We start from the raw sequence: 25,335 nt of genomic DNA on the forward strand, positions 1-25,335 counted from the left end.
CTCGCAGCCCGAGGAACATGTCCGCGGCCCGGGCGCAGAGCAGAGCCCCGGGGAGGAGAGCCCGGGGAGGGCGTGTGCAGTGGCAGCGGCCCCGGGGCCGCTAGTCCCCTCCCTCCTAGGGGAGCAGCTGCCGCCGCCGCCGCCGCCGCCACCACCACCATCAGCGCGGGCCGCGGCCGGAGCGAGCCGGCGAGCGGCGCAAGGGGGAGGGCTGGGGCGGGGAGGGGGGTGGGCGCTGGGGGCGGGAGGGCGTGGGGGGAGGGTCTCGCTCTCCCTGAGACCAGAGCCTGGGAGGGAGACCCTGGCGGTGGTGGCGCCTGACACTCGGCACCTCCTGCGGTGCTGCGGGCGGCATGTCCGAGGCTGGCGGGGTCGGAGCGGGCGGCGGAGCGGGTGCTGGGCTCGGGGTGCTGCCCCCACAGCCCCCCGCGCCGCCGCCGCTGCCGCCGCAGGGCTCCCCGTGCGCAGCCGCCGCCGGGGGCTCGGGCTCCTGCGGACCGGCGACGGCAGTGGCGGCAGCGGGCACGGCCGAAGGACCGGGAGGCGGCGGCTCGGCCCGAATCGCCGTGAAGAAGGCGCAACTGCGCTCCGCTCCTCGGGCCAAGAAACTGGAGAAACTCGGAGTGTACTCCGCCTGCAAGGTACTCGCTTGCGGCTCCCTGACCGCCGAAGGGGTTAGGGCCCAGCCCGCGGGACCCCCGCCCTCTCCCCTTCCCCCGCCCGCCCCTGCCTCCCGCCTCCTGCCTCCCGCCTCCCGCCTCCCGCCTGGGGCCGCTGCACCGCGGAAGTGCTGCTGTCGCCCGCGCCCAATTAGCTTCTTCTTGGACCCGAGTGCTGTTGGGTTGGAAGAAGGGGGATCACTGAGACCGAGCCTTTCATGCCTTCGTCTTGGAAGGAGTTACCTATGTACTAGCGCTCCTGGGCTGTCCTGGGGCTTTGTTGCTCTGTAGGAGCTCGCCAGGGGCGCCTTCCAAAGAGTGGAACTTTGCTCACTGTGGCGAGCGCCCCAGGACCAAGGGAACGTCTTTGGGGGGATCTGAAAGCCCCTTCTTCTCGTGCCCTTTCCTCGTGCCCCATTGGGAGGACTTGGGGGAGGGAGTGCGGGTAGGAAAGGCTCGCGGACTCCTGCGCTTTTCCGGAGGCAGACGGGGCGGAACGCGCCCACTGGGAAGGTGGGCAAAGCCCCAGGCGAAGGTCCTGGAGCCCTAGGCACCCTCTGTTGAGGGCAGAGGCACTGTGGTGGGCAGTTACAGCCCCGTCAGTGTTGTATTATTGTTTAGTTACAGCGCTGACCTGGAGGCAGGGGGTGTAAACAGGATTTGGCGAGGTGACACCCCAGCGCGCTGGGCGCTATTGCTCAGTTTGAGGACACACGTTTCTTGCCATCGCCTCTTCATCCCAGCACTCGGCACCCCGTCGTCCCTCAGCTGCAGATCCAGCTGTGGGCGTCGTGCTCCCGCGGTGGGAGGGTTGCCCGAGGCCGCGGGGCAGCCTGGCCCAGTGCTGTCAGCAGCAGCTTTGTTTTGACAGGGTGACAGCTGAGGGGGGCGGGGACTTGGCCTTGTCAGCTCCTGCGGCCTGTGGCTGAGTCCGGGAAGAGACACCCTCACACACTCATACACACCTCCCATGTATTCCTCTTGCTTGCTGCAAACAGGGTCAAGTTCCCAGATTCCAGAGTCCCATAACCGAGCTGCAGTGGCTGGCCACTTTTGAATTTTGCAGTAAAGATTATTAACCCTGATAGAACCTCTCTACCCAGTCTGGCTGTTTTTAGTATTTTCCAGGAGCTTCTCAACCGCAGTGGAATGTCTGTGTGTACCCTTTTCCCACGCCATTCACATCCTCATGTATATGTTGACCACCTAACTGTGAACCCTATACTGGGTCACTAAGTATTTGTTGAATGAATGCAGGATCTAGCCCAGTGCTTCTGAAACTTTAATGTGCATAGGAATCACCTGGGGTGCTGGTTAAATGGTTGATTCTAATTCAGTAAGTCTGGGGTGGGGCTGAGATTTGTCAGCAACTCTCGGGTGATGCGGTGCTAGTCCACTGATCACACGCCAAGTGGCAGGACTCTAGTTCAGGCTGATACACAGGGTCTGGCAGAAGTAACACCTGCGTGTGGTTGGTAGGGTTATAATATGGATGCAATAATTTATAGTTTTAATTTGAACATTTCACCTAAAATGTCATATCGTATGAGTGTGATATTGTTAGGTTACAGAATCACTGTGCTTATGATTCTGTAAAAAAATATTTTGTAATAAAAAGGGATGTTATTTGTGCCGGACCCTGTTATTGTTTGTTTCTTTTGAAGTCAGCTAAGAAAACTGAAACTGACACAGTGATGCCGCATGGTTGGTGTTTCAGAAGAAGGAATGCAAAAAAGATAAAATGAGGAGTGTGCGTCTAAGAAAGTGAAGGGCCAGGAGCTGGTTACGAAGGGAGTTAGACTCACTGAGAGCAAGGCCAGTTACTCAGTGGACTTGTTTAGCAACCAGACTTGGCCCTTGTGGGAACTGTGTCGGTTCAGTGTTTCCATCCTGGCTTTTCATTGGGTTAGTATCATGAGCACCTTCTCTCCCTGTTGCCTATTATTGCCTTACTATCTGGAAACTTTTCCTGAAGTTTTGGTCCTAGCTGACCTTATGTACGAATACATGCACCTTTGAGATTTCCAAGAGCGAGATGTAGCACTTTTCCTAAAGTTTGTGACTTGAGTCTTTCATGTTCATATCACAATCAAACTTACAGGAAAGGAAAAACTCATTCATTCAGCCAGTATTTAAAGGGGTCCCAACTGGGTGCCAGGTGTTGTGCTAGATGCCAGGGCTCTGACACTCAGATTCTGTCCTTCTGGAGTTACTGACTCTGTGTGTGTGTATGTGTGCGCATGTGTTGGGGGCCTGGGGAGGTGGGTAGTGAACCAGTTACAATGACATTTTTAAAAAACTACTTTCTTTGAGTGGTGTTGGAACTTGTGGCAGGGCAATTCGTGGGCTGGAGCACCACTGGGGTAGGAATGGCTTCCTGGAGGAAGTGTCAGCGGGTGTTAAGGACTCTTGGCAGAGCAGGGTGGGGTGAGGCGAGGCTTCTTGTAGTGGAGAAACTGAAAGTAGTTATGAAAGCCTGGAGTTGTGCCAACAGGAGCTGGTGCTCCATCAGCCGGGGCCCCCAGGTTGGGTGTGTGTGTGTGTGTGTGTGTGTGTGTGGCCAAGAGAGCATTGGGGAACTCAGGAATCTTAACACCTCTGGAGTGACATGATCTCAGATTTGCTTTTTTTTTAATGACTCGATGGGGTATGAGGGGGTGTAAGAGAGCAGAATCAGTGGTTCTTTCTCAGCTCGTCTCTGTACTTTTGGTATTGGCCGGCCCCTTGGCGAGTTGGAGAGGGCAGAGAGGGTTAGAGAATGAGGAGGGACCTGGAAAGGCACAAGGGAGTTTGCTGGGGGCTATTGACAGAAAAACAGGTCTCAGACCTGATAAAAGATCTGCCCTTTAAACTTCACAAGTGAAACAGAAAAAGAAGGGAGCTGGTTCACAGACAGGGTGGTGTGCCACACCCTAGAGAGAAGAAAAAAAGAAAAGAAAAAAGAAACAAACAAACTTGTTTTGCAGGATCCAGTGTGGAGTTTTTGCGCTATGTTTTGGCAGAGGGTGCTTCAGAGTTACTTGGCTGGTGAGTGGCACAGAGCCAGAATGATAACTAAAAGTGTAGGTCTGACTATGTGTTGCTTCTGCTTAGGCCCCTTTTTCTCTTTACTGAGTCCCCAAGGCCCTGCATGGCCTGGTTATTGCTATCTCTGGCCCCTTTTCAAGGTCATGCTTGCATGGTTCTCTTCTTTCTTTAGGGCCTTTGCACATACTGTTCCCTGGCACTGAAGGTCTTCTCACCTTCTCAACTTTCCTTGCAAATCTCAGACTCCTTGAGTTTCCTTTTTTTTTTCAAGAGGGAGGGGAAAGGAGGGACAAAAGAGAGAGAGAGAAATGTTTCTTTCTCATCACGTGAGAAAGAAATGTTGATCCATGGTGCCTCTTGTATGTGCCCCAACCCAGGACTGAACCAAGTAACCTAGGCATGTGCCCTGACCTGGAATTGAACTGGCGACCTTTCAGTTCGTGGGATGATGCCCAACCAACTGAGTCACACCAGTCAAGGCTCCTTGCATTTCTTTTATTGCCTTGCCCAGCCTTCCAATTTTAAGTTTTTTGAACCCCTCTGCACTTACTTTTCCTTCCTGGTGCTTTTATCAGTGGTTTGAATTGTGTGATCATTTGAGATGTGTGTGTTTCTCTGAATAGATTTTTAAATGAAGTGGCTGTTGACTGAATGAAAGAACTAGAGAAGAGAAAACAGAGATGATTAGCAGTGAGGCTAGTAGTAGTGAAATTTTAATTTGACTGCTTCTCGATAATTTGTTTTGTTTCACACAGGGCACGTCTGGGCATCTCACAGGTGTCCATAGGACCATGTTTTTAGTGTTATGAAAGAAACCCTAAGTGAATGTATGAGCCCAAACCCAAATCCCCTTGAATTAAAGTGTAGTTTATCTACTAAAAAATGAAAGTCATGGATTGACTCTTCTTAGTGAAATAAGCCATTTGTACTTGAGGAGGGGCAGTAGGATTTAGGGGCCAGACCACAGAGTTAAGAGTTCAAACTGCCTATATTTGAAATGTAGGATATCCAGCTGCGAGACCTTGGACGAGGACTTCCCCTCAGCCTCCACTCCTTTGTTTGTAAAGTAGGAATGATAATGCTACCCTCGTGGTTTAACAGTGAGGATTTAAAATGGGCTAATAGGTCTGAGTCAACCAGCAGGGTGTCTGGCCCTTGTGAGCTCCTTGTAAAGCAGCTCAGATAGAATACACTTTTAACTCTGAAGTCAAAAAGAACATGGGACCTAGAGTTTGTAATTTTAGCTCTGCCTCTCGTGTGATCTTGGGCATAATCCAGTTTTTCTCTGAGCCTTGATCAGTTCATCTATAAAATGGGGGCCTTAATTTCAACCTTGAAATTAAAAGAGAGAAGGTCCCCCAAAGTTCCTGGAGCCTAAAATTGCTGGGTTAATGCTGGCTAAATTGAATTGTCTGGTGTTTGACTCATTGTCTCAGAATCAGTGGCCACGAAGCATTTAAGGAAAACACAGTTGCTTTCAGTTCTTGGCAGAGTGCCATACCTAGAGAGTCGCACAGGCACAGGGCTATACAATTAGCCTTAATTTAAAAAAACAATGCTTTATACTGGTGTCCGGCCTGCAGCCCAGAGTGGCTATGAATGCAGCCCAACACAAGAATCATACATTTACTCAAAACTTTCTTTTTTTTGCTCATCAGCTTTCATTAGTGTTTACGTATTGAATGTGTGGCCCAAGACAACCCTTCTTCTTCCAGTGTGGCCCAGAGATGCGAAAAGGGTGGTGACACTGACTGTGTAAAATGGAGAGAGTGGAGGCAGCAGTGCCACCAGGAGAGAAAAAGTGGCCTCTGTTGGGGGGGTGGGGCTGGTGGAGGAGGCACTGGGACAAGCCTTAAAGTTGGGGCGAGTCCCTGACACTTTGTCCTTGTCAGTCACTCCTCCGGAGAGCAGATTTCTTTTTCAGCTTGTCGACATCTAGAGCAGTGACTGTCTCCCAGGAGGTATTCTGCCTGCAAGGGATATTTAGTCATTGTGATGGGGGAAGAGGGAGGAAGGGGTTGCTCTTGGCCCCTAGTGATTAGAGGCCAGGGGTGTTGCTACACATCCCATGATGCAAAGGACAGCCCCAGACTCCCAAAGAATTTTCTGGCCCCAAATGATGATAATCCCACAGTTGAGAAACCCTGCTTCAGAGGAAAATTGTATTGTCCCATGATATTAACGCCATGAAATACATTGGCCGCACAGGGAAAGTCAATGCCTTTAATGTTAATTTGAGTAAGACTCAAAGTCTGAAATGCTTTGTCAATCATGGGCTGCCAGTCACCTTCACTGTGGAACATACTATAGAGCATAAAACTCACTTACGTGTGCAGTCAGTCGCTTTTGAGTAAGTGTATACAGTTGGGCATCCCCCACCAAAGCCCCGGAAGAACTCTTCTGTCTCCTGCAGAGGGTTGTTGTTTTAAGGTGATATTTTGTCTCAGTTGATTGTAGGTTTGCAAAAACAAGCAATTGAGAATAGCTTTCGGAGACTCTTCAGGTGAGTAGTGTTGCTACAGCAAAGCACCAACTATGGAGGGGGTAGATAAAATGCTTTAAAAATCTGTCTTTAGCCACGTAACGTCTATAGCATACCGTGATTTCATGTGTGGAGACTTCTCTAAAAGGAGGTATCATGGAGCCAACACACACAGGAAAAATGTTTCATTTGGCAGGCCTGATACACAAAGTCTGAGAGACATAGGACCAATTTTAATTCTGTTTGCTCATAAACTTTCAGGGAAGATGGAAATTCAAGCCTGCAAAGCCTTCAGATTGCAATTTGCAGTTTTATGTAACTGAGAAACTAGTTTATAGGGCAAAACACAAAATCTGCTGAGGACTGTTTTGTTTTAGGAAGCATATGCTTCCAAATAACATTTTGTGATGCAGTGCTGGTGGGTTTTTTGTTTCTTGTTACTGGTGTTTGTGTGTGTGTGTGTTTTTAAAGTACTAAGAAACCTATTTACCTGTCCACATGGGCAGGACTTGATTCTGTGTCTGTGAGGTAAAGCCATAGGGTTGGACCTGTCATGGGGAGTTCTGAGGGTAAAATATAGAGTTTCATGGGAGGTGCCTTGGAACAATGAGAACATCTGCTTCTCAGATGAAAGATCTGGATACTTAGTACAGTGCCAGTAAAACATGGATTTCCCAGGCTCAGTGGCTGCTGATTTAGTTCATTTGTCTCTGCGTGTAGAGAAATGTTGCTATTTAGGAACAGCAGCCAATGGTTTCCTAGCCGTAATGGTTTCCTACCCCTAATCCCTTGCAAACCCGAAGGCACCTGTGGCAGAACAGCATGCGCGCTGACGGACCTGGCTGCTTGGTGAGAACCGGAGCATCGCCCTTCTCTGGAGCGTGCTGAGTGCCCTGGGGCGCCCGCTTGGCTGCCTGTGTTTCGGTTTTCTCTTTGGTGAAGTGGGAGTCAAGGTGCCATCTCATCGACTTGCTGTGAAGATGAAATCACTTAGCAGATGCGAAAGTTCTTGGGACACAGGCATGTCACAGACACCTGTTTTATTTCAGTTTTAAAAACTCCATCGGCCTCAGCAGTTTGGGTTTTGCCAAAGTGTAGGCCTCATGTCACTTGATTGTCCTACCTGGGGTTAAGAGAAAGGTATGGAGGGTCATTTTACTAGCAGGGAACCGAGACCCAAAGAGGCGAAGCAATTTCCTCAAGCTGCAGTGGTTGCTTGAGGGAGGACTTGGCCCACCTGGCTTCTCTTTCCAGAGCAGCGTTTCACGTCTCTTCCCGAACTTTCTCGTGGGGTAGAAGGGGTGAAGTCCCTCCAAATGGTTGACAGAGGATTTCATTTGTTACAGGCGTTCTGCTGTTCTCACTGATGTTTATGGTCCCCCCATTGAGAGGTGTGTTCAAAGACTTTTCTAGGTCATTGGAGCCCTGCAGGCCATAAAACAAACAGTAAGTGCCCTTTATGGCCGGCCCAGGGCAGACAGATGCATACCTTGATTGTTTTAAAGCTGACCATCACAAATGGTAACTGTGTTGGCCCGGTAGAATTTCCTGTAGGAAGGAAGGACGATGAAAGAGACCTCTATTCAGGCTTTAGAAGGTGCACGAGTGCCAGAGAGGCAAGGAGATGACTGTCCTGGATGCTTTCGAAGTTCCCAAACTGCCCTAAACAAGGCCGCCTGCATGGCAGTGTTTCAGCCCGATCCAACGGAAAGTCACTTTTTAACTTTTCGTTTTATTATCAGACAGAAAAGGGCTGAAATGAGAAACACTGTAGCTAGCCCAGTGAATTTTTACATGTGTATGCATCCATGCAACTGCCTCCCAGAAAAAGCTATAGAACATTTCTAGCACTTGAGAGGGTCCCCTTGTGCCCCCTCCCCACCCCTGGAAACCCTCATTCTGATGTCATTACCAGAAATGAGTTTGCCTTCCTGAAACTTCCCCTCAGTGGAACCACGCGGTGTGGACTGGTTTGCATCTGGCTTCTGTCACTCAGTATGATGTCTGTGGGCTGCATCTGTGGTGTGGCGTCTAGCAGTAAAGTGTAAAGGCACGTTTTAAAACAAAAATAAGTTAAACATTGTCAACCGGTTTCAGGATGGAAGGCACTGGACGTGGACAGCTTTCTAAAATGGATTTTAGTTAGGCTTTTGAAAGAAAAGATGGGACTTCAAAATCCAGAGTCCCTGGGAAGACCCCCTGAGGGCAGGCATGTGGATAAGAAGTCAGGCAGGTGTATTTCGCCAACAGATGTAGATAAGGATTGCTGTGGAGGGTGTCGCAAAGCTGGGGAGGTGGAGGAGGCGCGGGCGGGGCAGGGCAGGGCTGGGATCCACTCACAGCCGGTGGAATGCCCAGACTGCAGAGCTCTTGTCCCTTGGTGTCTGTTTTGGTGAGTCCTCACTCTGCTGTCACCCATCCTGGTTCTGGAAGATGACTATAGTTACATCCCTTGGCCTGCGTGCCAGGCAGAACCGTACGTGTTGGGACCTGTGGCAGGGTTTCTAGAAGACTGGGCAGAACCTAGTGTATGAAGCTCCAGTGGATGTGGACACGTCTGTGAAACTGACAGCAATTCATCCTAGAACACTTGTATTAAGAGATAAGATAAACTTACTACTTCATGGAGTCACGTGGACCACCCACTTACAAGTTTTCCCCAAAGCTATATATTTAATGTGATTGGATTTTCATCTCTTTTACGTGTACATGCATGTGCACAGGGGTGTTTCTATCTATTGTCATTTGTTTATTCACTTAGCATTTATTTCTGTGGGCCACTGTAGAAGATTTCTGTTCAGGTAGCTCCTGTCTGAACTCCTATGACAATTCATCACCAACTGATAATCGAAGTAGAATTGATTCCTTTATAATGTTGACTGGCGTTCATCTCTGGCGTCTGATTGATTGTACGTGCTGGTGCTCCCTGCCCTGCACACTTTGCTTCTCCAGGTGCTGGCGTGGCTCGTTGTGTAATCTCATTTAAGGCCAGCTTCTCGCAGAAGCTTTCCTGACCAGCCCCAGGTCTAAAATAGCAGCATCTCATCACTGTATAATCTTACCTTGCTTTGCTTTTCTGTACTGCATTTATCAATACTTGAAAATCACATGTTTATTTAAAACAATTTCTGGTCTGTTTCCTGTGCGACAATGGAAACTCCGTGAAGCAGGGGCTTCGGTTTGTTCCGTATCCCAGGTCCGTGGACCGTGCCTTGTGTGTAGTGGGTACTCAACACGTATTTATTAAGTAAATGGGTCATTTCATATTCACCTGCGAGACTGGAGGGAAGAGAATCCTTACTTAGAGATGAGGACACCGAGGCTGTGGGAGGTGGGGTAACTTACCCACAGCACGTGGTCAGCGGCAGGGTGGCCCTGATAACATCTGCTGACTCGGAGCTGGGGGTGGGTCCCGTGACCCTGGTGCACCTGACGACACACAGTACTTGTCTCATGGCCTGGATTTCTGCTGTAAGATGGAGCAAGTCACATTCACTCTAAGCAGGTGACGTGACCTTCTCTGACCAGTGGGTTCCTCTTCCTCAAATGAGAAATTCTCATCAGGGTATCATGAGTGTTGTGAGATCAGAGAGTTAAAACCTATGACGTGAGAAAAAGACCCTACAGTATAGTCTAAAAGTCAACATTATGTTACTGAACTAGAAAAAAAAATAATCAAGGCCTATAAAGGCATGTTTTCTAACAATATTTTTTGTTGCTTTGCTGCCTGCTTTAACTAAGGGCTTTCATAGGTTTTCTTTAATTTGTGCTTCTGTTTGCATACAGAGACCCAGGCTCATGGCTTATCATTTTATTAATCAGAAGATGAATGTATTTATATTGGAAATAAAGTGTGAATAATATCTCTGACGATCCACTTGGAGTGATACACCACCTCGACTTAGGAGAAAGCTTTGCATAATCTCTTAAGTGACCTCAGGGGAAGACGCAGGGTGCTTCCATTAATTCCACCCTGTGCTTATCAGTTCCATTCATTGGGTGCTCTTATCCTGTGTGACCTTCTGTGAGGCTTCTGTGGTATGCAGGAGATTCCAGAAGCACAGGAACAAGACCTGAGTGCTCTCATAGTGCCCGAAGGTGGCAGCTCTAATTTGCATCAGCTCTAACAAGCTGGTGTTGAAACTGGATGGCCGGGTTCCAAGGAAGCGAAGGTCAGCAGACTTTGAAATAGTGTAGTGAGTCATATAACCCAGGATTTGCACATACCCACAGGGCTACCTGACTCACCCCACCTCCAAGGGAACGCGTTCATGAGCGTTGGTTAGGGGCCGGTGCCCAACTCTGTCCTAGGTGTGCGGTGAGCGACAAAAGGAAGTCAGTGTTACTAGGAACTCCTCATCTTGCTTGGGAGACTGATTTAGAGGGAAAGAAAAATTAAAGTGAATAATTGTGCATGAAGTCAATGGAGAGGGAAGCCGTCATGAGCAGGGGTCAGTTGAGAGGCCCGGGTAGGAGAGAGGCCCGGCGCAGGCAGAGTGAACTGTACAAAACAAAGAAGCATAGCTGATATGAGTAAAGACTTCAGAACGGTTGTGATGTGGACCTGTGCAACAGATGGCCTGGGTGCGAATTCTGATGCACTGCTTTCTCCCTACGTGGCCCTGGGGGAGATTACTTACCCTTTGTAAGCCTCAGATTTCACAGCTGTAAAATTGAGATTGTGGTGATGTCAACTTTTTCCATTCATTCAACAAATTGTTATCTAATGTGCTAGGCGTTGATTTAGGGACCGGGGATGCAGCGACAGATGGGTCCTTACTCTTGCAGAGCTTGCTTTCGGTGGCAGAAGCAGACAGTACATAAGAAAATAACAGAAAGTGGTAAGTGCCACACAGAGAATGAAAACAGGGAAGTAAATGAGAGTGCCGGGGGGTTCTTTTAGATGCGTGCCCCGAAAGTTCTCTCTGTGGAGGGTGCAGGATCTGGGGGCCTGAGTGAAGCCAAGGAGGAAGGTGACATGTAGGGAGTGCAGACACTCAGGGCCAGAAATGGCTTGTGAGTTCTCAAGCCGCCAGGCAACCTTTGTGGCTAGTTGGGGACAGGTGGGGGTGGGGTGGGGGGCAGAGTAGGAGGAGAGTTGGAAGAGGTAAGAGGTAGACGGGGGGCCAGGTTGCCGAAGTGTAATTTTCACGCCGTGAACTGATCTGATCTTCACTTCTGATCTGTTTTGACGAATGTGTATCAAGACGCAAAACGGTTCCATTGCCCTGGACAGTTCCGTCCTACTCCTGGCCATTTGCATCCCTGTCCCCCAGAGGCAACCACGGAGCTAGTCTGTGTCCCCCAGGTTGGTTTTGGTATTCTAGATTTCATATAAATGATGTCACACGGTGCAATCCATACTCTGGTTCACTCAGCGTGGTATTTTTGAGATTCACCCGCATTGTTGCATGTATCAGTAGTTATTATTATTACTATTTTTTGCTGAGGAGTATTGCATTGTATGGATGTACCACAGTTTGTTTACCCATTTACCTGCTATGGACACTTGGGCTGTGTCCGACGGTTTCAGATTAGATTTGCATTTTAAAGCATCACCTTTGGCTGGTCTGGGAAGAATTGAAGTGTTCTCATTAATAAAGAAGACCAGCCAAAGAGCAGAAAAAGTAGAGAAAGAGTAGAAAATGAGAGCCAGGTGGAGTTACTGTAGTCTGGGTGTAAGTGGGTAGTGGTGCTTGGCTGAGGGTTAGCTGTTGGAGGGGGTGAGAAGCAGATAGTTTGGGGCCGTATTATGAGTGTAGCATATTTATTCACTTGGGATTCAGTGGGATTTGGTCCATTCCATCCTCATGCATCCTGATTCATCCATGGTTGGAGGGTGTTGTGTGAATGAAATACAGAAGTGAACCTAATAATGAGTTCCTTGGCCTGAACAACTGAAAAGATGGTAGTTTAATTTGCCAAGATGGGCAAGACCGTGGGAGAAACAGGTTTGAGGTGGGTGGGAACCAAGAGTTCTTTTTGGGAGGGGTTAAATTAGATCTGTCTCTTAGTAGTCAGGTGTTTTGATAAAATGAGATAGTTTATTTAGCAGTTTGGGATAGTATCTGGAACATTGTAAGTGCTCAGGAAATGGTAGCTAATATCACACTTAAAAGCAGTGCCAAATCCTAATTATTGTGCTTACAAAAGAGACTAGCCAAATGGGAGAAGGATGAAAAAAGAGTAGACAGGAATAGTGAGAAATAGGATCCAGTGGGTAAGGGGGAAATGAATCAGGTTGGTAGAAGGTTTTGAATTTCAGGGAGAACATTTGGAATGGAATCCACTAGAGAATAATGTGTCTTTGCCCTTTAAGAAGGAGGAGTCACCCGGTATTCAGAGTGCCTCTGGGTTTTGGCTCCTGGCTCCTTGGTTAGCCGGGTGAACTCGGGCAAGCCACACCCCTTCTCCAGGCATTGAATTACTTGTCTTATGGGATTATGGGGAGGGGAACATAAGATGATGCAGGCTAAAATTGCCTTGGAAGCTATCAGACAAATGTTCAACATTATTACATGGCTTTTTGAAGTTGTATGATGTGTTAGACAGTGGGTCCTGGGAATGGGGCTGGAAGTGGGAATGACTTGCAAGTGGGGAGATGAGTGTGTCTTTTAGCTGACTTTTGAGGGCTTTCCCTGGAACCTTATGAGAACGAAGAAGGTATAAGTCTGGGAGAGACTTTGAAAGAAGAATCCGATGGCTGAGACTGAGGGCACTGAATGCAGATGAATTGAGCCTCGGGAGCTGGGAGAACATTGAGGCCAGTGAAGAGAACAGGATGTCTGAAAAGGGGGCGATGGCATTGAGGACAAGGCTTCCTGGGCAGATGTGCCAGAGGGAGGCAGTTGGGAATGTGGCTTGAGAGCTCTGTTTTGCAGGTTTGGCTGGTTCTGTGTGTTTGCAAATCATCAGGCCAGATGATGACTGATACCAAGGGATCGTGAGCTGTCCAAGGAAGCAACGTATATGGCGCTGTTTATTTTGCTCCTCCCTGTTGATTGGGTGCCAAAACAACATGCTGAAGAGTGAGAAATGCTGCCAGTCAGCTGGTTGTCTAGGCTGCTCCGTGCCAGCCAAGCAGTTTGACAAACCTTCCCGTGTGCTGAAGATGGAGCCGACTGCTTTGGCAAGTTCACTGCCGAAGTCTTGAGTTGGATGTGTGTGTATTAAAAGAGATTCCAGGAACTGTCCTGGATTTAGAATTCTGGGACACCAGGTCCTCCGCCCTCACGCAGGACCTCTCGAAGCCCTTTTGCGGGTGGTGCGTGTTTGGGTTGGGTCCTGGGGAGGTGACTCAGATGTGATGAAGGGTCTAGCCCACCCCTAGGACATTTGGTAGCGATGGAGTCGTTCAAGCACCTTCTGAAATGTTGTCTGAGTGACCTGGGTCCTTGATTCAAGCAGACCTGATTATTTAGCATAAAGAGGACAGTTCCTTGCTCACCTCCAGCACAGGCACAAGCACAGGCACTTTCTCCAGATGGGGATGTCCTGATGGTTTTCTGTTGCTCTGGTGTTAACCTTAGAGAGCATGAGAGGTAAGCTCTCAAATAGAGTGTTTATACCTGCTTTTCGAAATGGATTAATGAAGGAATTTCTATCCTCACCTAAGGACGTGCCCACTGACTAGAGGAAGAGGAAGGGAGGGAGAGAAACACTGCTTGGTTACCTTTCCCATGGGCCCCAACTGGGAACTGAACCCACAGCCCAGACATTGTTCCCTGACTGGAATCAAACCCATGACCTTTCAGTTTATGGGACGACACACCAACCAACTGAGCCACACCAGCCAGGGCTATACCTGGCTTGTTTTACCCTGGGTCATTCCTTCATGACATGGCTCCATTATCTTTCTCTGTCTTTGACTACTGTCTTCGATTTTTGTTGTTTTTGTTGTTTCTTGTGGCTTTCCAGACTAAAACTGCACTTGTAATTAAGGCGTTCAGAGCTACTTCTGCTACCAACTTAACCTCACCGGTGAACCTCTGTCCCCTTCTAGTTCTGTTTTCGCTTTCAATTCCAGGCAGATTTGATCTTCTGAGCTAAGACCTCTTCCCCCACTCCCACTTTCTTCTTTTCACTTGTGCCAAAAGTTCCCAGATTTCTAAAGTCCCAGTTTTAAGTCATAGCTTTTTGGTGTCTGTTGGCCTTCCATGTACAACTGGGTGACCCAGAAGGATCGTCCCACAGTGGAGAAAGAAAGAGGGTTTGTGCCCTGGAAAGCATTACTTCGCCATTTAAATGGCAGCTGTACATGGAAAGCCAATGTGGGGAGAGGAGAGTGGTATTCACACCACATCCCTCAGACCGTGATAGTGTTTCTTCACATGTAAACTCTTTAGAAATGGACTTTCAGGCCCCACCCTGGACCTGCTGAATCCGAACCTGCGTGTCCACAAGATTTCCTGGGTGATTCCCGAGCAGGTTCAAGGTTGAGAAGCACTGCTGCAAATCACAAGAGCAGTATTCAGACTGTGTCCAAAGCAGTGCACTGGCAAAGACAACATTTATTGGGGTCACAACTGCATGCAGCAGACTCCAGGTGGTGTGGTGCTTTGAAAATAGGATTAAAAGATTTTTTTCCCCCAAGTAATACATGCACTCCATTTAAGAGGAAAATTCAGACAGCTCACAGTGGCAGCCAGTGAAAACGTAGACCCTCTTACCCCAATTCTCCCCATCCTCAGTCTCACTCCTTACCCCCTTTTAATCATTTCCAGAAGTTGTTCGCCTCCCCTCCCTCAGCCTGCGCTGCAGCTTACATTTTATGCTGCGGTTCCGGGAGGGGAACTCGATTCACTGGACAGAAATCCGCTTTAGATTCCAATTAAGCAGTAGTGAATTCGTGAACATGCTAGAAAGTTGGATGTCAAAGGTGTTGCGTGAGGGAGGCCAAAAGGAACGGCAGCAACGCGGCCTCGTTATTAGCAAGTTTTAATTGTTTCCAACTTGCCACTAATTTTAAAAAACAGGGCAACCTACTTTATGACTCACTTATTCCTGTTATTTTGCTCTTTCTCTCTTGCTGAGACAAATTCTGTCAGTGGAGGTGGCCACCTAGACACCTTAACGCTTTCTTTTTTAGATCGGAAAAGGGCAGGTAGAGACCCCCATGTGCTGGCATTTTTTACTTTTTCTTTTTCTTTTTACCCCCAAATGTGATTAAGCTATTGAATTTGTGAGGGGAAGCTAACCCTCAATTTTGGGATGCACTTCGATGCCACTGTGCAGAAGACTTATTTGAAGGTGATTAGTTGCTTGCCGTTCCTGCCTTTAGAACAGCAGTAACTTTATTGATTTGTAATTTGTATGCCATAAAATTCTGACTTTAAGTGTATAATCTTACATACTTAAAATCTTACTGTGGTTTTTAAGAAATTGACTGAATTGTACAATTATCATAATCCAGCTTTAGAAGGTGTCTACCACCCCCCAAAGATCCTCGTGTCCATTGGTGGTCAGCCAGATTTGAATCCCCAGCCACAGTCTGCTAGTCTACTTTCTGGCTCTATAAATCTGCCTTTTCTGGACATTCATATAAATAGAATTATGCAATGTGTGGTCTTTTGCAACTGTCTTCTTACACCTAGCATACTGTTTCGGAGGTTTACCCATCGTAGCGTATATCAGCATTTCATTGTTTTTTATTGCCCAGTAATATTAATATAGGGATCTGCCACATTTTGTTTGTACAGTCACCAGTTGATAGACATTTGGGTTCTTTCCACTGTTTTGCTGATATAAATGATGTTGCTGTGGACATCGGCACAGCCTTTGTGTGGGTGTATGTTTCCACTCCTCTTGGCTTAGACACTAGGAGCAGGTTTGCTGGGTCCGTGGTAAATGTATATTTAACCTTAAAAACATTTTTTTTTTTAGTTGTGGCAAAAGATGCATCACATAAAATTTAACTATTAATTATCTTAACTATTTTTAACTGTACAGTTCCATGGCATTAAGCAATTCACATTGTTGTGTAAGCGTCACACCATCAAGCCACAGAACTGTTTCCATGTTGCAAAACTGAAACCCGGTACCCAGTCAGCAGGAACTTCCCATTTCTCTCCTCCCGACTCCTGGCAGCCGCCGTTCTCCTTTTCCTAGGATTTGACTATTTTATATAAGTGGGATCATACAGCATGTCTCCTTTTGTGGCGGGCTTATTTCACTTAGCACAATGTCTTCAAGGTTCATCTGTGTTGTAGCGTGTGTCAGAATTTCCTTTCTTTTAAGGCTGACTGGTATTCCATTGAATGCATAGCCTGCATTTTGTTTGTCCACTCCTCTGCTGATGGATACTTGGATCACTTCTGCCTCTGGCTGTTGTAAATAATGCTTCCGTGAACACGGGTGTACAAACACTCTTCAAGTTCCTGCTGTCAGCCGTTTTGGGTAGATAGCCAGTGTGGAATTTCTGGGTCATACGGTAATTCTATTCTTAATTTTTGGAGGAACAGCCATACGGTTTTCCATAGTGGACCATTTTGCATTTCCAACAATAGTGTACAAGGGTTTCGGCTTCTTCACGTGCTCGCCCACACTTGTGTTCGGGTGTTTTTTGGTAATAGCCGTCTCAGCTGGTGTGAGGTAGCATCTTATTTTGGTTCTGGCATGCGCCTCCCTAACTAACGATTAGTGACGGTGACCATCTTTTTCACGGGCCTGTTGGTCCTTTGTGTATCTCTGCAGCAATGTCTGTTTGTCCTTTGCCCATTTTCTAAAATCAGGTCATTTATTTTTGTTGTTGTAAACAAATGAGAATATTTATGTATTCTGGATCTTAACCCCACAACAGATATTTGATTTGTGAATATCATCTCCTGGTTTGTGGGTTGCCTTTTCACTCTGTTGATTGTATTCTTTGATGCACACAAGTGTTCGTTTTTGATTGTTCAGTTTGTTTATTTTTTCTTTTGTTGCCTGTGATTTTGGTGTTGTATTTCAAGATCGCCAAATCCAATGTCATGAAGCTTTCCCCCTAGGGTTTCCTTTAAGAGTTTCATAGTTTTGGGTTTTATGTTTAGGGTTTTGATCCATTCGGAGTGAATTTTTGTTTGTGGTTGTAAGGTTAGCGTCTAGCAACTGCATTCTTTGGCCTGTAATTACCCAGTTTTTCCAGCATCATTTATTGAAAATACTCCCCATTCCCCCACTGAGTGGCCTTGGCATCCTGTTAAAAATCATTTTTTCCTAGTTATCTTTTGCCCTATAAATGCCTTCTTTCAAGAGACTTTTCAGGGAAGTTCTAGCCTAAACATCTTTAGAGGGCCCAAGAAAACCAGTCGACCACATATGTGAGGGTTTATATTTGGGCCATCGATTCTGTTTCACTGGTCTATGTGCAACTTTTAAAGAAACCGCCAAACCGTTTTCTCAGGCAGCTGCACCATTGTACAACCCCTCCAACGTTGTGTGGGGATTCCCCGTCCTTCACAGCCTTGATGGCGCTGGTTATTGTCTGCCCTTTTTTGATTGCAGCTCTCCTCCTGGGTGTGAGGTCGTATCTCATTATTGTTCTGCTCCTTGACTTTTAAACACTCTGCCACTGTCCAATCTGGAGTGGAGATGTCGTATAATAGAGTGAGGACCACACACAGCCACAGGACCAGTTACCTGCAGAGCGGACTGAATACACTCAGGCACGTCTCATAGCCTCTTAGAGCCTCAGAATCTTAGATCTTATGAATAATGGGGAACAATGAATACCTTCCTCACACAAAGATTCAAGTGCTTTTCTTATTTTGGGTGCTTGGTAGATGTTGGGTTCATGCTTTTATTCCATATATTTCCTGTCACTGTGTTCTTGCTGTGGGATATCCCTGTCACTGGTTTAAATTTTCCAGCAAATAATGACTTTTAAGGATGACCGAATCTTGCCAGACAGCTTGGCTGTCTCTCTGCAGGTCTGGATGTTGCCCAGATACCTTCACACCCAGCTTACTCATCCACACGGAGTGAACTGCGCGCGCCCTCCTCCCTTGTCTGTCATCTGGGTCACGATCACTTGTTTATCCAGATCAGCTTCCTTCTCACAGTGCATCCTAGCTTCTGCATCCTATGACGACGTCTGTTGCGTTCTCCCGACCTCTAACTCTGGATCCTGTTGTGGCATAAACATTTCAGTCCCAGCCCCGTCAAAAGCAGTGTGGTGGCCTTTCCTCTTGCGGTTCTGCTCCATTTGCAGAGACTTGCTCAGGGGGAGCGGTGAAGTCACCTGAGCAGTCTTCCCCTTCTGGTGCCTGGGTTGCTGGCTGCTGCAGTAATTGGCTTGGCCGCACACTCCCTAAAACACTGCCCTTTAGCTGGTACTTGTTTGAAGCTGCAAGGCCATTTCCCCTGCGAGTTTCCTGAGACAGCAGCTGTCTTGCCTAATTAAGGAGAGACATGGGAAAGGTGTTTTGAGGGGAGCCCTCTTATCTTGAAGAACGGTGGCTGGACCTGAACATATGGGAGGGAGGGAGATAGGAAGGCCAAGGCAGAGGGCATGGTGGCAGCAACTCAGAACATTTGGCAGAAAAGGTGTTGTTGGCAGTCAAAGGGTAACATTTGAATGCCTTCTAAAGGACGGAGTATGCCCTCTTTTCGTAAACTGGGCAGTGAGTCCCACATGCACTAGAAATTTTGTACACTTAGGTTTCGAAGGGTCTTTGTCCTGTGATGCACATGCAGGAAGCCCTTTTCGTAGCCTACCCAAAAACCTTCTAAAGCAAGTGAGCGAAGCTATCACAAGGGGGTGTGGAACTGTCACCACGCAGGACCACTTAGGAACCGTTGGGACTATTCTGTGCCTAAGCTGTTAGGGTCCGTAGTGAAGCTGTTGGTTTTGGGAGTGGATTCCTTTTAAACTCCAGTCCAGCAGTGAGTGTCCAATAGGAATACCCTATTTGCTCTAAGTAACTTAACATTTTCAAGTAGCCAGGTATACTAGTTTCTTAGGACCACCATAACAAATGATCACAAATAGGGTGACTAAGCAACAGGAAGTTTCTTTATTCACAGATAATGGAGGCCAGAGGTCGGGACGTCTAGGTGGCGGCAGGGCCACGCTCCCCTGAAGGCTCTGGGAGGAACCCTTCCCTGCCTTATCGCAGCCTCCAGTGGCTGCTGGCACTGCTCCCTGTTCTTGTAGATGCACCATCCGTCACTCCAGTCTCTGCCTCTGGCTTCACGTGGCTGCCTTCCCTGTGTCCCCGTCTCCCTCTCCTTTCTCTTCTACAGACACCAGTTACTGGGTTTAGGGCCCAGTCTGAATCCAGAATAATTTCATCTCAAGAACCTCATGTAATCATATCTCTTTCCAAACAAGGTCCCATTCTGAGATTCCAGATGGACGTGAACTCTGGGAGACACTAGTCAGCCCACATTACCTAAAAAGTGAGAAAAAATGATCAGTTAAATTTCATTCAATTTACTGTCTTATTTAACCCAATTTTGAAATATCATTATACATGTTAAAGAATTTTTAATGACGTATTTAAATTTTTTTTTTGTGCCAAGTCTTTGAAATCCAGTGTATATTTTACACTCACAATGGCGGGTCAGTGTGGACCTGCCACCTTTCAGAGACTTGATACCCACGTGTGGTCAGCTGCCATGCATTGGCCAACACAACTGGAGGGCTGTGTGTCTGGTGAGGCTTTAGCACTTCTCAGTGTCTTGCCCTGTATTTCCTCCCTCACTCTCTTCCTCTCTCTCCCGCTTCATCCTCCTCTTAGTTTTTAGGGAATTTTCTACCCACTTGGAAAAAGTCTCCATTGTTCTGAACAAAACAAATGAAAATCTACTTAGTAAAAACTACTGGGATCCCAAGACTCAGGGGGAGAAGAACAAAGTTAGCCAGTTTTGAAAGCAAAGTCCTTTATTCCGTTGCATTTTTGAGCATCAGTGTTTATTGTTGGTGGAATTCATCAGGCACTTCAGTCACAAGTGGCTTAAATAATCGTGGTTACCATTTGGGATGTACCGTTTGGACACTGAGTGTGGGAAACACAAGACTTTATTATTATTACGAATCCCCCTGCCCCGAGCTTTGCGACCCACCCATGTATCTGCCCCTATGAACACTGCCATTATTCTCTGTCAAGTTCAGGCAAGAAATGGCATGCATTTCTTTCTGGGCGGATTGCTGCATGTCTGTTGTAATAATGAAATTAAACTTTATAAATCTTTAAAAATCTGTGTTGTCTCTCCAAGAATTGCGAGCTTGTTATTTTTTTTTTTGGCTTGAACCTCGGTGAGGAAGAGGGGGCTTTGTAAGCAGCCCCACGGGGAGGAAGGTTTTGGATCCTTGGATTCTTAAATGTGGTTTGGGATAAGATGTAGTTCCCACCACCCCTAGCCCAGCCGATTTATGTGGAGCCTGTGTTACTGTCCTTGGAGTTTTCCCCTCAAAGGAATCAGTGTTAAAGAAATTAGCAAACGACCTGTGAATATGAGTATCACGGAGAAGAATGCAGAGTACGATGTGAAGGGCCCTTTTCCTATCTCACTTTTGCCCCTTACACGAGTATGTATTTATCTAGTTGCTCTGTATGTCCACATACATACAGATTTAAATTGCTTATTCATGTCTTTCTACAAAACATAATCACATTATGCTAAGTATTGTTCTGTAGCTTGCTTTTCTGCCATTCACAGGGACTTAGAGAGTTTCCATGTCAGTATAAATAGCCTTATTCATTTTTTTTATCATCACAGTGAGGACATTTTTTTTTCACTGCTTTCAGAGAGAGAGGAAGGGAGAAAGAAAAACATGGATGTGAGGGAGAAACATCTTTTGCTCGCCTCCCGCGTGTGCTTGGACTGGGGATTGTATGCACCCGGACCTGGGATCGAACGGCAACCTGGGCAGGCACCCTGACCGGGAATTGAACCCGAAACCTTGTGGTTACGGGACAACGCTCTAACCAACTGAGCAACACTGGCCAGGGCCAAATAGCCTTATTTTTGATAAAGGTGGCGTAATAGTCTGTGGTATCAATCTACCTAATTTTCTTCTCTTATTGATCAAATCTTAGGGGACACTTTTTTTTGCTCTGATAAATAGTGTACATGTATCACTTGAGCATAGGTGGTGATTATTTCTGTAGGAGGGTTTCCTAGTGGTTTAGTGGGGCCAGAGGGCACGGACATTCCAGTCTGGCTTCGAAAGGCTGTGCCGTGACCAGCCTGTCCTCCCCCACGTGGCGTATGAGGGGGCCTGCGCCCTCAGATCTCGGTCAGCGTAAGGTAGCATCACTGTCAGCCTGTTAGTTTTTGCTAGTCCACTAACTCCAAGGAAATATCTCACAGGGCTTTTCGGTTTTCGTTTCTCCATTACTATTTACTTTGATCGTTTTGTATAGGTTTATTTTCCGTCAGTATTTATTTATTTCTTTTGAATCACCTGAATTTGTCCTTTTTTTCCTTTCTTACTTTCATAGATGACTTTTATGTATTCCGGTTAATACTTGGATATGTATATTGTAAGTATATGTTCTCTCAACTGATCTGACTTACAAAATTTATAGATTAACTTGAGAATTGATATCTTCACAATGTATAGTCTTCCTATGAAGAACAATGCTTATTTCTTCATTCATTCAGTCTTTAGTAGAAGTTGCAGTTTTTCCTATGTAGGTAGTACTTATTTCCTTGAAGATGTAAGTATTTTATGGCTCTTGTTATTGGGATTATTTTTTCTGTTACATTTTTAAGCGGTTATTGCCAACACGGAGGAAAGCTTCTGAGTTTTATCTGTTGGTGTTGCATCTAAATAATTTATTGACTTCTTTGTTGGTGTTGGTAATCTCTAAGAGTTGCCTGCCAATTTTTATATATTTCTTTTTCTTCTAGTACAGTGTTGAATAGTGGACAAATTGAGGGATTTCTTTTTTTGTTAACTTTAATGGGAATGATTTTTATGTCTGCACAGTGTAATGTTTGCTTTCCAGTTAAGACAATTTCCTTCTATACCAAATTTGCTATTTAAAAAAAATTCAGAAATTCATGTTGAATTTTAAGAAAATCTTTTTGTAGTCAATTGCAATGATTTTTTTTACCCTCTAATTTGTTCACATAATTAATGAATTTGTTTCAAAGGGCCTGCTTTTGCATTTCTGTGATAAACTGGGCCTTTTGAGTGACTTCTCATTCCTGTCACCTCTAGTGGGAATGGAGCTGATTTATTCTGTGAGCAGCATAACTTTTAATTTGTTTAGTAAGTGCTGTGGCTGATTTCGCAGTGGTTGGGGCCACGGGGGGCAACTTAAGCTACATGCAGTGATCGCATCATCTTCAAGTCCTTGCTTTAAAGTATGAACTCTCGCAGGTCATCATGACTTACAAAGCCCTTGGTCCCCACTGACCCTTCACCTAACAGGACACTCCTGGCATATTATCATTAATGACTCTATTATCTTTATCACAACTTCCATTCTTATAGCACCTACCCACATTAATTACTTGATGCCCCAGCAGTCTTGTGAGATGGGTGTTTTTATGCTCATTTTGTAGATTGGGAAGCTTGGAGAGGGATTTGCCCAGGGTTCCCACAGTTAGCAAATGTCAGGGTCAAGGTTTGAAACCGTGTCTGTGTGACTGTGAGGCCTATCTTCTGAACTACGTCATGGTTACTGTCAATGGCAGCCTTTCTGCCAACTTCCACCGAAGCTGAAACGGCTCGTGGACCGTGACTCTGCCTCCATTCCTTCTCCTGTTGCTGCTGTGGCTTGTTTGAGGGCAGGGTGTCGAGGGACGGTGGGAGAAGAGAACAGGCCCTCGCAGGTGTGCTCAGCAAGGACCCCTGTCCCCACGTCCCTTGCCTGTCTCTCCTGTGATGGAGGATAGCCTCCAACGTCACATCTCCCTTACCCCCTGGCCCCTTGTCTCTGTGTCTGGCTGCTTTGCTCCTCCAGAATCTGAGGAAGGCAGGGTGTTCGGAAAGAACATTCCAGTTTTGCTACAAGAAGACTCAGTCTTTTTCTACAAGGCAACCAGGCAGAATTTCCAGGAGATCTGTTTGCCAAGTGGAGCTTCTGGAGAAATAGCTGTACCTCAGCCTCCTTGATTCAGTCCCAGGGTCTTATCTTTTCTAGGTCAGTAGTTCTCAACCTTTTGTTTTTAACTTAGGTTAACTTTTTAAGACAAATACCATAACTAAGAAAAGCCAGGGTAATTTTATTTATAATATATTTGTTTATGGTGGTAATTTTAGAATTTTAGGTCACGTTTGTTTTTCTGTCCCCTTCGTGAAAATCCTAGAAAAGTCTGACATGGGGAAAGAGTTATCACCTCCCCTTACACCCCCGCCTTTCTCCTCTGTCACACTTCAGATGAGCCTCACTCGTCTCATATCACAGAAAGATGTTCTGGAGGAAGCCAGCGCCTACATATATTTAACCGTACATGAGGTGGGTGGGAAGAGGCGTGTCCCAAAGGATGCACACTATGCTCTTCTGAAATGAACTATCCCACGTGATGTTCCCCTCATCCATTTAGGTCTTCCTGGCATGCCCTGTTAGCATTCTTAAAAAAAAAAAAAAACCCTAAAGTACCGTTGGCTTAAAACTGTGTGTTCAGGCGCACATTATGGTTTGATATCTGTGTACACTATAGCGCGCCCACCACCCAAATTCTAGTTTTTATCCAGCACCATACATTTGACACCCTTTGCTCATTCATTGCTCCCCTCACCCTCTTCCCCTCTGCTAACCACCAATCTGTTGCCCATATCTATTAGTTTGCTTTTTGTATTATGCCTGAGCGAAATCATATGATTTTTGTCCTTTTTCATCTGACTTAATTTGTTTAGCATAATGCCCTCAAGGTCCATCCATGTCCTTGCAGATGACAATAACTTGTCTTTCTTTATGGCTGAGTAGTATTCCATTGTGTGTGCGTGTGTGTGTGTGTGCGTGTGTGTGTGTATCATATATCTTTATTCATCAGTCCGTGCACACTTAGGTTGTTTCTGTATCTTGGCTGTTGTAAATAATGCCGCAGTGAACATAGGGGTGCACATACCTCCTTTTGAATTAATGTTTCCATATTCTTTGGAGAACCCAGAAGTGGAAAGAACCAAAAGACAACCAACGAAATGGGAGAAGATATTTGCAAATGATATTTTTGATAAGGGCTAATAGCCAAAATACACTAAACACTCATACAACTCAACAAGAAGAACGAACAACTTGACTAAAAAATGGCAGAGGATCTAAACAGACATTTTTCTAGCGAAGACCTGCAGATGGCCAGCAGGCACAAGAAAACAGTTCAACATCTCTAATTACTAGTGAAATGCAAATCAAAACCACTTGTTAGAGTGGCTGTTAATCAAAACGACAAGAAAACACAAGTGTTGGAGGAGATGTGGAGGACAGGGAACCCCCGTACACCGTGGCTCTGATTGTAAATTGGAGCAGCCACTACGGAATATGGTATGGAGGTCCCTTGACAAGTTAAGACCAGACCTATCGTATGATCCAGCACGTTGTTTTTTAATGGATCCATTACTAGTGTCCTTTTCTTGTAGATCAGAGGTGCTCATCATTGGGTCCACATTGGACTCACTAGCTTAAAAAATACTGATGCCTGTGACCCATCCCTAGAGATTCTGATGTAATTGGTCTGGAGTCAGGTATGGGTTCTGAGCTTTAAGGAGCTCCTGAGTACTTTCACTGTTTCTCTACGTTTGAGAACCACTGGGGTAGATTTTTATTTCCGCAGAGATTGCTTGTGTACCCAGTATCCAGTCCTGTGATTGACATGTGGTAGGTGCTCCGTGTTTGGAGAGTAGCTAGATGAGGTGAGAGGTGCATGAGAGCTGAAGTTCACGTTTGGTTTACTCTCTTCCCTCTCCTCTCTGCGCTCTGCCCATTCCCCTCCACATGCAGAGAGAACACTCATCATCAGCATTGTGTTCTGAGATAATCCAGTCCCAACCCTGTCTTGTGTGAAAAGCAACGGTAAGGTCCCATAGGCATCAACCTCAAGCGTAGAACTGAGATTTCTTACCTGCGGATGCATGTCTTGGAACCAAGAAGTGGTGCTTTGTCAAGGTCGATGGCTCTTCCTGCAGAAGTAGAGTGTAGGCTGGCAAAACTTTTGAATTGATTCAGAGCAAGTTTGGCTTCTCAGGCTTCCTTGTAATGAAGTTACTTCACGCTTAACTAGCTGACTGTGTCT

General features: G+C 46.4%; 1 protein-coding gene across 3 annotated transcripts in view; it reads left to right on the plus strand.

Annotated features, from left to right (window-relative positions):
- Positions 1 to 256: 256 nt before the first annotated feature.
- KAT2B (lysine acetyltransferase 2B) overlaps positions 257 to 25,335 on the plus strand; it is a 93,875-nt gene continuing 68,796 nt past the window's right edge. For all 3 annotated transcript variants that reach the window (XM_037070678.1, XM_037070679.1, XM_037070680.1), the window contains exon 1: positions 257 to 641. In XM_037070678.1, the coding sequence (XP_036926573.1) occupies positions 354 to 641 (288 nt within the window). In that variant the 5' untranslated portion in view covers positions 257 to 353. The remainder of the gene's footprint in view (positions 642 to 25,335) is intronic.

This window comes from Sturnira hondurensis, unplaced genomic scaffold (genome assembly GCF_014824575.4).
Source record: "Sturnira hondurensis isolate 20B ecotype Veracruz unplaced genomic scaffold, ASM1482457v3 Scaffold0019006, whole genome shotgun sequence".
NCBI classification, from domain to species: domain Eukaryota; kingdom Metazoa; phylum Chordata; class Mammalia; order Chiroptera; family Phyllostomidae; genus Sturnira; species Sturnira hondurensis.